At 49.7% G+C, this 13,340-nt stretch overlaps 6 protein-coding genes across 6 annotated transcripts; 2 read left to right on the top strand and 4 right to left on the bottom strand.

The window, feature by feature from the left end:
- Positions 1-188: 188 nt before the first annotated feature.
- On the bottom strand, positions 189-1,550 carry UREG_04176 (uncharacterized protein; the record flags this gene model as incomplete). The annotated part of the gene is made up of 3 exons (XM_002544613.1): positions 189-891; positions 959-1,428; positions 1,518-1,550. 3 exons carry the CDS (start codon positions 1,548-1,550, stop codon positions 189-191), a joined length of 1,206 nt encoding a protein of 401 aa, XP_002544659.1.
- A 974-nt stretch (positions 1,551-2,524) lies between these two features.
- UREG_04177 (uncharacterized protein) lies at positions 2,525-3,538 on the bottom strand (the record flags this gene model as incomplete). Its single annotated transcript, XM_002544614.1, has 1 exon — positions 2,525-3,538. The coding sequence occupies one exon, from the start codon at positions 3,536-3,538 to the stop codon at positions 2,525-2,527; it is 1,014 nt and encodes a 337-aa protein (XP_002544660.1).
- Positions 3,539-4,551: 1,013 nt separating this feature from the next.
- On the top strand, positions 4,552-5,402 carry UREG_04178 (uncharacterized protein; the record flags this gene model as incomplete). The annotated part of the gene is made up of 2 exons (XM_002544615.1): positions 4,552-4,775; positions 4,826-5,402. 2 exons carry the CDS (start codon positions 4,552-4,554, stop codon positions 5,400-5,402), a joined length of 801 nt encoding a protein of 266 aa, XP_002544661.1.
- Positions 5,403-6,020: 618 nt separating this feature from the next.
- UREG_04179 (UV excision repair protein Rad23) lies at positions 6,021-7,380 on the top strand (the record flags this gene model as incomplete). The annotated part of the gene is made up of 5 exons (XM_002544616.1): positions 6,021-6,038; positions 6,121-6,168; positions 6,221-6,448; positions 6,501-6,821; positions 6,880-7,380. 5 exons carry the CDS (start codon positions 6,021-6,023, stop codon positions 7,378-7,380), a joined length of 1,116 nt encoding a protein of 371 aa, XP_002544662.1.
- Positions 7,381-7,907: 527 nt separating this feature from the next.
- On the bottom strand, positions 7,908-10,709 carry UREG_04180 (uncharacterized protein; the record flags this gene model as incomplete). Its single annotated transcript, XM_002544617.1, has 2 exons — positions 7,908-10,068; positions 10,132-10,709. The coding sequence occupies 2 exons, from the start codon at positions 10,707-10,709 to the stop codon at positions 7,908-7,910; spliced, it is 2,739 nt and encodes a 912-aa protein (XP_002544663.1).
- Positions 10,710-11,382: 673 nt separating this feature from the next.
- UREG_04181 (uncharacterized protein) lies at positions 11,383-12,963 on the bottom strand (the record flags this gene model as incomplete). Its single annotated transcript, XM_002544618.1, has 6 exons — positions 11,383-11,570; positions 11,671-11,833; positions 11,887-11,953; positions 12,161-12,182; positions 12,239-12,558; positions 12,617-12,963. The coding sequence occupies 6 exons, from the start codon at positions 12,961-12,963 to the stop codon at positions 11,383-11,385; spliced, it is 1,107 nt and encodes a 368-aa protein (XP_002544664.1).
- Between the last annotated feature and the right edge of the window lie 377 nt (positions 12,964-13,340).

A 13,340-nucleotide genomic window follows, 5' to 3' on the forward strand; every position in this document is an offset into this window, starting at 1 on the left:
CGAACAGGTTCGTCTGTGGCGTCTGGAGAGAACAGGAGCTCGCTCGCTGATCAAACACCCGTCGTGTGATCTCAGCTTCTTGGCTTTGAAAGTATGGAGGAAGCTATTAAATAGTAAATAATTGCTTCCCCTATTGAAACCGCAGCCCTTGGAATTTGCTATTCAATCTGTCCATGTATATCCATTAGTTATATCAATGGCACGCTGGCGTATTCCGCCTTGAGAAACTCCCCCAGCTCCCGCAGCCCCGTCTCCAACACTTCAGTCTCTGCGACATACCCAATTCGAACATACCCCTTGAACTCCTCGCCAAAGCATCTGCGCCCCGGCACGAGCATGACCCCCTTGCTGTCCTGAAGCATCTGGCACAACGCAACATCGTCAACCGGCCTCCCATCCCTCGAGAACCTGATAAATGCCGTGGTCCCCGCCCGTGGAACCACCCAGTCGCACGTGTCCCGATGCGCATCGATAAACCCCTTCAAGATACCCAGATTGCGTTTCGCGAGCTGGAGGTTCCGATCCAGAAGCTTCCCCGCATGCAGGGGATCGAGCGCGAACGTGGCGATCCGGTCATCCACCTGGCTCACGGAGATGGTGGTGTAGTCGCGGGCCGCGGCGCAATCCTCGATGATGCTCCTGTGTAACGAAGCGATCCAGCCCAGCCGGATTCCCGCCAGACTGAACACTTTCGACATGGATCCCGTCACGATGGACCGGTCATAGCCCAGGGACAGCAGGGATGGCGGCCATTCGGTTTTGTCCAGGGAATGGAATAGTGGTCGATACACCTCGTCGCAAAGCACATAGATGGAGCTCTGTCTCGCGATGTCGATGATTCCGGCGAGGACCTCCTGCGAGATGAATGCTCCCGTGGGGTTTTGCGGGTTGCTAACCACAAATTGCAGAGAATCAGCGGCCCATCAGAAACACGAAGCAAAAGGCAAAGGAAACCGACTTCACGATGATCATCTTTGTACTTGGCCTAACCATCGCTTTTAACTCTTCAAGATCGAGCTTCCACCCATCCTCACCGCTCGTCTTCCACAGGCTGACATCTGCCCCCAACGACTCTGGAACCGAATACAGCTGCTGATACGTCGGATAATGACAAACGACGTGGTCACCCGGCTGGATGAGTGTGTACAGCAGTAAGAAATTCGCCTGGATCGCTCCCGGCGTAATCAAAACATTCTCCGCCGACACCGTAGTCGACGAGTCGTCGCCCGTCGGCGGGGCATATAGTCGAGCTATGTGCGATCGCAGCGTTTGGGACCCCCGGATCGCACCGTAAGTGAGCTTCGTCGAGGTCGAGAGCGGATCTCGCGACGGATCATCCGACAGGGAGCGGAGATCGTCGATGGAGATGGATGCGCTGCATGTCTCCGCAATATTGTACTTTGCCCAAGTTTCATATTCGTCCATCCACTATGGAAAACGCGGTGTTGGTATCATGATGTATCGCGGCTATAGTGACATTGAGGGAGGGCGGGGTGCATGTTGGGCAACGGGCTTACTTGTTCCACAGCAAAAGGCACAATGCGGACCATGGTTGTTGCTCTTCTCCAGAAGATCGTGTGGAACGGAGTACTTTGTTAAAGGGCAAAATAGGGCGATATAGCTACTCTTGCTTTGACTTGATGGAAAGCACTTGAGGACAGATACTCCTCTCTGATACAATCCAACCAACTAGGCCCGATCCCACCAATCGGTTAATCCCTTTAGCCTAATGTCAACCGTCCCATCCTCCGAAGTTATTCGATCATCCCCGGTTCACGCATCATCCAAACAATGACGGTGGCGGCTCAATGAGGCCGGACTCCGAGTGCATTGAATTTCTAGCTGGCAGGGCAAGTTCTAGCTCTTTTTCTCTCTTTTATGTCAGGCTGAATGGAGCAGAGGTCTCATTCATAGCTTTTCCACTCCACCAGCCAGGAGACCTCGAGCCCTTTTCCGAGCCGACTATGAGTGAAGTGAAAAGACTCCCGATGAAGGTCTCCTGTCATCTTGTTCGGGCGCCCTCTTAACACTAGAGCCATCGATATAAACCAGAATTCAGTCTTCTTCACTTTTCCTGTTAGCCAAATTATGGAGAGAATACGCGGTGTCACTTGAAAGTCTCGTTCAACTGTATCATCAACATAACGTAGTTCGAGAGAGAGAGCATTGTTGTCGTTCGAACTCGTCACTATAATGCACCCCCAACGAGTGAGGTTGATTTGGTGCCACAGTAACGGATTCTGGGTTCGTTTCTGATAGCGTAGATGGCTGTCGCCGTTGTCTTTTGCAGTATTTCGCTTAGTACTCAGCCATGTTTGTTGGAAGAGAAGGGAAATGGATATTGTCGAACAGAACTCAATGGTAGGGATGAAAAGGTAGGCGTTGCAAAGGGATGGAGTGGCTGCACGCTGGCACTTTCATACACTAAACATACAGATACTGGAGGCTAGAATGACCATCTACTGACGCTAGATTAGGCCTCGACGTAAGATGAACCTTTCGCGCAATATACGGTTCCATCGTTTCAATTTCCCTTTACACGGTTGCGGAAAGGCGTGTGGACCACCCACCGTGGATCCCAGGGATCTTCCAAAGCCCCGAGATCTCGAAAACTCAACAGCTGAAGCCTCCCACTACCTTGCTGTTGCTGAGGATCATCCCAGATGTAAACCCAGTGCGAAAAGCTTTCGCAATGCTCCTCCTCGCAAGTGACGAGCTCCTCGTCCCTTGCATCCTCGAATATCCAGTTTCGACCAGCAACACGACCTTGAGTCGCTTCATCAAGAATGGTCTCTCGGTCATATAGCGCAACGATCTTGGGATCGTTGAGCCGGATGTGTGAGCATATTGACAGGTTACTATGGTTAGCCAACGCCTCTGCCAATTCATGTTTCTGCGGGAGATTATTACTCTCTGCCAAATTGCAGACAGTAAATATGGTTAAAATACCAAGTCCAGGCTGGTCATGTGCAACAACAAGGTGATGATCCAGCTCGATGCTAGGAGTACCATTTTGAGTAGAGCAGCAAATCTCGCTTGATTCCCACCCAATGCGGGCGTATTGAGGCGAGTCGCGGAGGACCATATTCGCTCGTAATGCGTCTCGGAAACATAGCGAGTGGCTGAAACAGAGGTCGATTACCGGCACAGTCACAAAGCATCGACGTACAAACGGCGGTTTTCTAAGCTCATTAAGCGGGAATTCTTTGCAATCATGGAGCCTTTGGCACCCTCCACATGCAAACGTGCTGAGAATCCGATCCCTCTCGAGCAGGCAGAGCATCTCAAAGCAATCCGCAGGGAAGAGACGCGATTTGGCTAGCCAGGTACTGCTTGAATAATAGAATTTCTGACATGTATATGTAAGCACCTTGGCGCTAGCCGGGGGCAGATATTGAGTAACTTCCCAGAGGAGTTCTAGTGGAAGGCCGAGAAGATGGGCTTTCTTTGAATTAGCATGGTTGGCCCGTCTTAATGATAGCAAGCATTGATCCGCGAGGTCGAGGAAGAAACGATGTTGTTTGGAAACAGACGGCATGGCCGAGAGCGTCCACCTAATAAAGGAAGGTCCTGTGAAGAGTGAGAATCACACCGCGTTGATAGATGCAGGGCACAAGTCAAAATTAGCAATTGATCGAAAGGAGAATAGAAGGGGAGGTATATAGTTCGTTCCAAGCTTATAAACCACACACCTGTCAATGGGCTGACGCTGGGAACGGAAATATTGCGGTTCGCGAGGTTGAACCCAGCAACTTCGAGCAATTTGGGTTGAAGGTCTTGTTCAGGCTGCCTTTATTTTACATGAAAGAGCAGTCGTAGAATTCCAGGGCCTTGAAGATAATCAGTCCATTTGATATCACATCCAGGGCGTCAATAGCTTCCTATTCTCCGGGGTGAAGCCTGGAGGAAATAACTCGCCAAGTATGTCGTTAATGCTTTCGTTCAACATCCTATCTTTCACGTAACTCCGAAGGCTCAGTTTGCTGAGGGAAGGCAGGTTTTTAGGAGCAACAGATTAGCCAAGGCACGCGTCTGTTGATACTGTTAATTATCGTCGACTGTGATGCTTCGTCGCGACTGAAGGTAAATAATTCTCCCGAAAGGGTAACTAGCTTGACCATCGCATGCGACGCTAAGCTTTCCGCTGTCGTTTCGAGTCCTTTTTTGGTGGTGAGGACGGCCTCCGATTGATTGAGTAGCCACCGGGAATCTTAAGACAATCATAAGCCAGTTAACTGGTTAACAAGTGAAGTGTCCCTGCAGGGTTCATAGCCCCTGCAAATCTTGAGGACAAAAATAAAGCCAGGAGGCTGCTAATCCCTGTCTAATTTCAGCGCCTTGTCTTTCACCATCTCAATGTTGGCAAGAACTGAAGATTTTCTGCACTGGATTTCAAGTGCCGCAAAGTCATGGCTACAATATTTTCTGATTTAGTTAACTGGATTGGCGCACCCGTCATGACCTCGATCTCCACCCTCGGAGTACCCAATTGACCACAGCCCGCTGCTTTCTTTCTTCCTGGAGATTCGTTGGATCCTTTCAACTGGTAGGATGACTGTCCGCTTCTGGAGGCGGTCTCGCCGAACGCGCAAACCGAACTTGATAGGGGTGGGCCTTGGTTTAATCCTCCTATTCATTGTCTATACCATCCGGAATACGTGGTTTCCTCCTCCTCCTCCACGAGTCCCCCCACCGTCGAAAGATATCCTGCACGCGGTTGTAATACCAAAAACTCGATGGCAGAATGTACAATGGGCGTATGATTTGATGCCACGGTGGGTTATTCAAACGTGGTGCTAGGCTGCTTTCTGACACGCCGATTCAGATGGACCCCGTACGTTTATTCGGTTGATGGCGAGACCAGCTATGATCTTCGATTACCTGCCAACCGTGGCCGCGAGGCAATGGCGTATCTCACCTTTATTATCGACAATTACGATACACTCCCCGAAATCACAGCGTTCGTGCATGGCGCGCACTACCAGTGGCACAACGACGGCGCCGGGTCGCGGACGACAGCCATTCTGAACCACTTGCGTATGGGTGCAGTTGAACGCAGCGGCTATGTGAACTTGCGGTGCAATCCAGTTCCCGGGTGCCCAACCTCCGTGACTCCGTTCAAACCTACTGAAGAAGACATCAGATCCCATGACGTTCGAGTGGACTTCCCCGACATCTATATGCACTTGTTCAACGTTAGCCGGAGCCAAGTGCCCGCACGAATCGGCGCAGTTTGCTGCGCTCAGTTTGCTGCGACGAGAAGCCATATCCGTGAAAGGCCTAGGAGTGACTATATTCGGATGAGGGAGTGGGCGTTGACTACCCATTTCGATAGCAAGGTAGTGGGCTGGGTGTTTGAAATGATATGGCATGTCATTTTTCAAAAGGACGCGGTGTTGTAAGTTCTTGATCCTGTCTCGTGTTGGCCTGCAGCGATTTAGCAAGTGTCTAATGCCGTGCCAGATGCCCCACGTACGAGCAATGCGTGTGTGATCTATATGGAGAATGCAAGGCGAACTGACCAGTGTCACTGTGCTGGATTGAGGGTGTGCATTAGTAGGACTAGATGTAGCTGTCATCGCGTTGGGCTGGGATAGAGCGGTTTCTATTGCAAAGATGTATGATATGCCATATCGCTGCCTGTTGTAATATTGGTTGTTCGTTTGAGCTTCCCCTCAGTCTTGGCATCACCGCGAGCTTTACATAAGCAGAGTGGTCGGCGTCTAGCGCAGATTGGGCTTAGCGCGGGAGGCCTAACTAGCGAGGGGCGCTAGTGGGCCTGGCTGAAGTGACGAAAGAAGGCAGCCGCCGCCTCGAAGACCGCATCCCAAAAGTGTCGTGTCTTTGACCACCGCCTCCATCCTGTGTGCCTGTTTCCCTCCATCCTCCTGCGCACCCCACCTTGGACTGCTTCCTTTCACACCAGATTTGCGCAGACTATAAATCTAGCACTCTCTCCTTCCCTCATCTCCTCCACCCCCCTCTCCCTATCAGCGTGAGCATCACAGTGACGCCACATCATGAAGCTCTCATTCAGGGTGAGATACAGCTCATATATGCCTTGCTTTCGGCAACATGGTGCCGAAGACTGCTGTACTGACAGATTTTCCTTTTCTGCAGGATCTAAAACAGCAAAAATTTACCATCGATGCTGAGCCTTCGGAGACGGTGGGTGTTGAACCCGCCCAAGCTGGTTTGCGATACTGATGTCCCCCACTAGATTGGCCAGCTGAAAGAAAAGATCGCCCAGGAAAAAGGCTGGGATGCTGCGCAGCAGAAACTTATTTACTCTGGTGAGCTACATTTTGAACGCCATCTCAGGCTGGCTCGAGACTTGAATCTGCTTTCTGACGTTCGTCCGTCAACAGGGAAAATCCTTCAAAATGCGAATACTATCGAATCGTACAATATCGAAGAAAAGGGATTTGTAGTTTGCATGGTTTCGAAGGTTTGTAAAGTATAGGATCTGTCTCTTGGGTCCTTATTAACTCGTTTTGAAGCCCAAAACGCAGCCTGCCCCATCCACTCCTGCTGGCCCTTCTCAGCCCCCTGCTACCCCTGCTCCCGCCCAAACATCGACACCCGCTGCCCCTTCGGCCCCCGCACCCGCGACAAATGATCCCTCGGCTCCCCCTGCAACTCCGTCGCCAGCAGGTGGGGATGCAGCCGCTTTCAACAACCCTTCAACTCTTTTGATGGGGTCGCAGAGTGAAGCCGCCGTCCAGGAAATGGAGGCCATGGGTTTTCCAAGAGCAGATATTGACCGCGCTATGCGGGCCGCCTTTTTTCACCCTGACCGTGCAATTGAATATCTGTTGAATGTGAGTGTTGTCTTGGTAGCCAACTTGGTTTTCCATCATTCTCACTGCGTTTCGATAGGGTATCCCAGACACCCCCGAACAACCGGCTGCTCGTGAGCAACCCAGTGCACCTGCGCAATCCAATGTTCCGGTGCCTCCATCCAATCAGCCTGCTGCAAATGCTGAACCAGATGAGCCAATTAACCTTTTCGAAGCTGCTGCTCAAGCCGCTCAGGGGGGTGGTGCCCGTGGAACTCGCACCGCCGGCGCTAGCTTAGGTGGAGCGGCGGGAGGCGAAGGCCTGAGCAACCTCGATTTCCTGCGGAACAACCCCCACTTCCAGCAGCTGCGACAATTGGTACAGCAGCAGCCTGGGATGCTGGAGCCAATCCTGCAACAACTTGGCGCGGGAAATCCGCAGCTGGCTCAACTCATCGGTCAAAATCAAGAACAGTTTTTGCAGCTTCTAAGTGAGGATATTGAAGATGATACACAATTGCCACCCGGTACTCATACAATTAGCGTTACTGAGGAGGAGAGAGACGCCATTGAACGGGTAAGTTGGGCTTCTATTAGGTAGCTGGTGGCGAACTTTCTAACGATTACTTGCTTCTGCGCATAGCTTTGCCGATTGGGCTTCTCTCGGGATGCTGTCATCCAGGCTTATTTTGCCTGTGATAAGAATGAAGAGCTTGCAGCGAACTTCCTCTTTGAGCAGCCAGACGATGAGCGCGAAAGCTAAAAGATGTATTGAGCTGATTCGGCACATCTATTCGGCACGGGCTCATCTTGTGACCTCCAATCTTGAACCTCGTCTGCTTCCCTGCTTGCACATCTTGTCATCTTTGAAGCAGGCAACATTTATGAAATGAAATTGTGAAGTCCTTCTCGTACTGGTCTTCCTGGCATTTAACTTAGCACTAGGCCCAGCCATTATGTATCAACTCAAACATAGTAATCTGTGGTACTCACCGACCTTTGGCATCTTCTTACCTTGTGGCTCATCTAATGTAACAGCTGAATTGTCTAATTGCTGAACAGTGAACAGTGAAATTTGAGTTTTACCAAACCAGCTCGGAGATCAACACAGATTCATTGCAGTGATGTTTAAACTTGCTGAATATTCCCATATACAGCTCCATTCACCAGAAGCAGCTGCACAATCTCCTTATTCCCTATCAGTGAAGCAGTCTGAAGGGCATTGCCATATTCCCCACTCTGAACATTGACATCAGCACCATTCTCCAGCAGCAGCTGCACAATCTTCTTATTCCCTATCAGTGAAGCAGTCTGAAGAGCATTGCCATATATTCCACTCTGAGCATTGACATCAGCATCATGCTCCAGCAGCAGCTGCACAATCTCCTTCTCACCACTCTGTGAAGCAATCTGAAGAGCATTGCCATATCTTCCACCCTGAGCATTGACATCAGCACCATGCTCCAGCAGCAGCTGCACAATCTCCTTATTATCATTCAGTGAAGCAATCTGAAGAGCATTGCCATATCTTCCACCCTGAGCATTGACATCAGCACCACTGTCCAGCAGCAGCTGCACAATCTCCTTCTCACCACTCTGTGAAGCAATCTGAAGAGCATTGCCATATATTCCACCCTGAGCATTAACATCAGCACCACTCTCTAATAGTAATCCCACTATGCATTGGAGACCCGCATAAGCTGCGTAGTACAATGGAGACTGAGTGGCCATATCATATGGTGACGGCCTTGGATACCGATGCAAAGGTATTTCGGGGTTGAGAAGCGTGCACCAGATCGCGTACGCGTGCTGTTGCTGGAGAAAAAAATCCAAGATCATTTTCTTCACGTCCTTCTCAAGTTGGACAGGCCTAGCATGGTCCATCCAGTATTGCCCGGAGTACCACGCCAGTGGAAGCTTCGCCATGAGCAAATCCTTGATGGGAATACTTGGTTCACCTAGATATGACAGGTACGTTAAACTGACCCGGCACATTGTACCGTGCGACCTCGACATGTCGAGCCGGCCTTGCCACCCACCTCCTCGTTCAGGGTGGATGAGAAATTCCCTTGCTGTTTGGTGAATGAACGACAGCTTTGAGTCGTAGACACTGACAAAGAGGCCGCAGAGATTCTTCACAGTGGTTTTGAAGTCCTTTCGTGGCCACGTGTCTGACTCCATGGTGGTATAGGAGCCAAGCCGCTTCTTCTGTAGAGCCAGCGTCAATGCCAAGTTAGCCTGATCTAGGGTTAGAGGCACTGCAGCAGCCAAAACAATCTGAAGGAGAGTCTCTGTTTTAATTGGATCTTTGCTGCGACCCAGGATCTTTTCGTATGCTTCTGATACCTGGGACGGTATACCAGAAAGAAGTGTTTCCACATCGCACCGCCGGCCATATTCGCTCGGGCTTTGTTCAATAATGTTAAGCGTGAGGTGCAGCCAAAGATATGTGCGGTGCTCCATGCTTTTTAGCCGATTTGAAATTGTTCGACGGTCGTTCTCATTGAAATCGCAGGCGATTTCATTCACCTTGGCATTAATGACCAGGTTGATCTCGTTACTGATCTGGGCAGACTTCTCGTCGCCATCAAAACGCACGTATGTAGTCGTATCAGAGAATCGTCTAAAAGCTCTTTCCAGGTCATCGTATGGACGACTGGTAATCAAGAATTTGAGCTTCGAAACTGGATTAGAAGGGTCACTATGCTGGCAATAAAACCCCTTCAGCTTTGCGATAAGGCGCCTCCTATCGTCTTCATTGCATTCGTCCAACGCATCGAGGACACATACAATCTCGCCGGTATCATGTGATTGGGAGCAGTCTATAAGGATTCGCCATAGCTCAGAGAGATTTTGGGCCAGATCTTTGCCGAGATTCTTATGACTGGGAAGTGCAAGCTTTATTAGACCAGTGCGATCTTGCGTGAGTAGCTGATGGAGTATCGCGGACAAAGCACTTGCTGCGGTCATCCGGCGTTCATCTCCGTCCTTGAAAAAGAAGTAACAAACAGTCGACTTCGCGGCATTCGTAGGCAGTCGTCCCTCATCGATCAAAGCCCGCGACAAAACCGACTTGCCGCAACCAGGGCCAGCAGAGACCCAGAGGAGACTGGAAGTATTGCTGTCCCGCCATTTGCAAAATCTGTCGTCTCCGAAAAACCATTCGCATGTACCTGGAACCCTTGAAGGGTTGAAATCTTTGTAATCCTCATAGTCTGATGCAAGGGCTTGAAGGAGGTCTCTTTCTCTTTGATCATACACGCCTTTTACGATTAGGTTGGATGTATTCCTGAGTGAGAATCAAAGGTTAACTAGTTATTAACTACCCTTGCACCTCGTCAGAAAGACTTACACTTGATCAATCTGCAAAGCGAGGCTGAACATTGAGTGATAGCCCTTGATATCATTAATGGCCTCAGTCAGCCCTGTGCGTTCCAACGGCCATTTGAACGCTCTAAGTCCAAATTTTCTTAGCGGTGCCTGGGTCCTTCCCGGATCGATCTTCGCCTTTAGCTTTTCGAGCGCCGAAGAGCATTTTGTGACATCGTCGAACAGTTTTTGAGAGGTGGAGAGATTCGAACCATCGGGTCCACTGAGAAGGTCGTGGAGCATTTGCAGCACTTTGGCAAGACTGCTGGTTTCTTGTTGAAGGCGGGCAATGTCCTCCTTCGCCTTCTTCACTTTCTCTAGGTAACCGCCGCAAATGTCCACTATCGCCCCCGTCAGTTGGACGGCAGCCATCACGCAGCCTGCAACTTCCATCGCGAGGTCTACTAGAAGCAGATGACCATGAGTAGTTTCTTGGTTCTCAATGAAAATGGCCTGGTTATCACTGACGCTGAAAACCAGAAAAACTGATAGTGTATGTCCATGGAAGAAAGACGGAGATGGTGGGGAAGAGCAGAAGGGGGCTGTCAGCCTCCAAGTCATCGTGTTTATGCCTGCTAATTGGCCGGAGCGATATTGATCTGGCCTACGCGAAGGCCATTCGAAAAGAGCTGTCTTCCTCCATGCTCGTAGCCTTGCGATGAGGAAAATTTCTCCCCCGGGTATGGTCTAGTGGCTCATACAGGGTCGGGAATAGCAATTGTGACCTAGAGACAGACTGGATCTCGCTTTCGAATTTACTATCAGGCTCAGATCTGGCCCTGAGGGAATATTGTTTGGATGGCCGATGGTATCGAGATAAAGTCAAATGGCACCGTGCGTCACTCTGTATCGTTCCTCTAATATTGGTAGGTGCTTTCGATCCAGGAAAAGCGCCGAAAGGCACCGCAATCGACGGAATTGGATGGTGGGATTCGAGTATCAATATACTGGCAGGATAGCACGGGTTCCACGTCTCACGAGAACAGTCCTTTTTCTTATTTTATTGAGCCGAAATAATATTGTTAATGAAGTATATGTTTTATCTATATGTTCGCCAAATAGCAAAGCATTGGTCCAATTTTGGAAATGCGTATCAAGTCATTCCAAATACTAACACACCACCGCCATGGTATTCCGTAGCTTGCTGGACTTCAAAACCTATAACCTACCCTATGTTTATTTGAGCATCAATCAGCAGACAGTTTATATCCTCCTGATGCAAACAGACTAATAGTTAGCACTCGCCTCCTCTCACCCACTCATCTTCAAAAAGCAACTGGGACGCGGTCGCCCTCTCTTCGGGGAGCCAACACAGCATCTTTCTCATAAAATGTAGGAACAGCTCTTTATTCTTTCCTTCAAGTTGAACTTCACGGGACTCAAGAGTCTGAGTAGGTATAGGGAATGACGATTTCCAATTTCCTGCAGCGTGCAACGGAGTTAATTCTGTAACAGCAAGATAAAGGGTGGTGCATAGCGCAGGAGAAGGCGTTTGATGGAATAGAATATGTGCCGAACCTACCATCTTCATCCCAATACTTGAGGCTTGCTTTGCTTCTTCTTAAAAACTCAGGCGGAGGCGGCCCCAACAGCGACACCATCTCCGCAAATCTTCGATTGGGATCCAATTCCCCAGCTGGATCCGAGTTATCAAATAAATGACCACACTCAAACAATGTCCAGATCTAGATCGGTTGTCAGAGATTGAAACTGTACCATTGAATTCTGTAGGGCTTACCGTCTGTGCTAGGCCCCAGATGTCAATCTTGTTGTCCCATTCCATATCTAGAATTACTTCCGGCGCCCTATAAATTGAGGGCATTATTAGACCCTTTTGCATCCCTTTTGCAAGCCGAGCTTCTCCCAGGTCCGATAGAATTGGTTCACCCTGTGTCAAAGGCATAGGTCGCGTTCTATATATAGTTCGGTCCGCAAGCTGTTTTCTTAGTGATGGATTTGCAAGTTCATCATTCTCCAATTATGAAAGGATAGATGGGTCGTCTATGCCTAACAAGATATTATTGGGTTGAATATCTAAGTAGGGTTAGCCCAGACACAACCAACGAGAAAACTCAGAGCATCGGGTATACCGGTATGGATGATATCTAACTGATGAAGATAATCCAGAGCAATAAGCATGAAGCGGGCCGTCATTCGCAGCATGGTTTCAGGCAGCGCTCCTCCGTCAAGTTGGTGGATGAAATTACTGATGTCAATTCCAGTCGGCTCGTATAGAAGACATGGATGGACACCGTGTGGTCCAGTGATGCTGGATGAGCGGACAACACGCCTAACGTACTTTTCGCCCCCATGGATATCTTCGATTTTATTTAGATAAGCCGCAAGTTCAACTTCCGGGCACGGTTTTCGACTCCGAACATGAACTTTCAGAGTCAAGTATCGCTGCTCCCTGGTTCCAAGGTCAGTCATGTGTCGAGCGTCAAAAGTCGGTTGGATGTTAAACGTACTGGATATCACGACATAACCATATCGTCGATGCTGCCCCAAATCCAAGTTTTGTGATGACTTGGTATCTCGAGTCAAAGATTCCGCCCAGGCGGACAGGATAGTACCGTTCCGCAACGTAGTTGGGAAATCTTTCTTCCTCGATTTTTTGAGAAGAATCTAGCAGTTCAGCGCTAGAGGGTAGAGGGGTTACAGGGGGCGCCATGCCAGAAAATCTGTGCTGCCTGAATGATGCGGCGATGGGCGTGAGGAGCGAGGTGATGGGCTTGCGGCATTGAGCTTCCAGGCAGTTTACCTTGAAATGGCCGAGCCGTCGCAACATTAATGGGAATGAAATCGCTAGAACCATTCTGATTTCAGAATTGATTATTGGTTATGACTTGGCGGCAAAACAGCATCTATGAGAATACTCCACGCTGTAGCCAACGCCTCCCCGTCCCCTGTTCCAAAAATTACTCCGCAGCTGTGCCGCTTTTTGGCCCAGGCGTCCTTCAAAGAAGGACCCGTTTGACCCTAAACTCGTGGTGTCAATGTCCGTGTACGACGACAATGAAGTGCGATTGGCATCAGCCCATGTTCATGAGGATGGAACATTCACCGACAAGCCATCTCGGGCTGGGGAAAATAAAGTGGTCGAGCTTGGACAAGGGGTGCAGGGGAGAGCATCAGAACAGAAATAACCCCGGTTACATGACTCTGTGAGTGCCATACTCTAGATGTCTTGGT

Source organism: Uncinocarpus reesii, genomic scaffold, assembly GCF_000003515.1.
Source record: "Uncinocarpus reesii 1704 scaffold_2 genomic scaffold, whole genome shotgun sequence".
Lineage (NCBI taxonomy): Eukaryota > Fungi > Ascomycota > Eurotiomycetes > Onygenales > Onygenaceae > Uncinocarpus > Uncinocarpus reesii.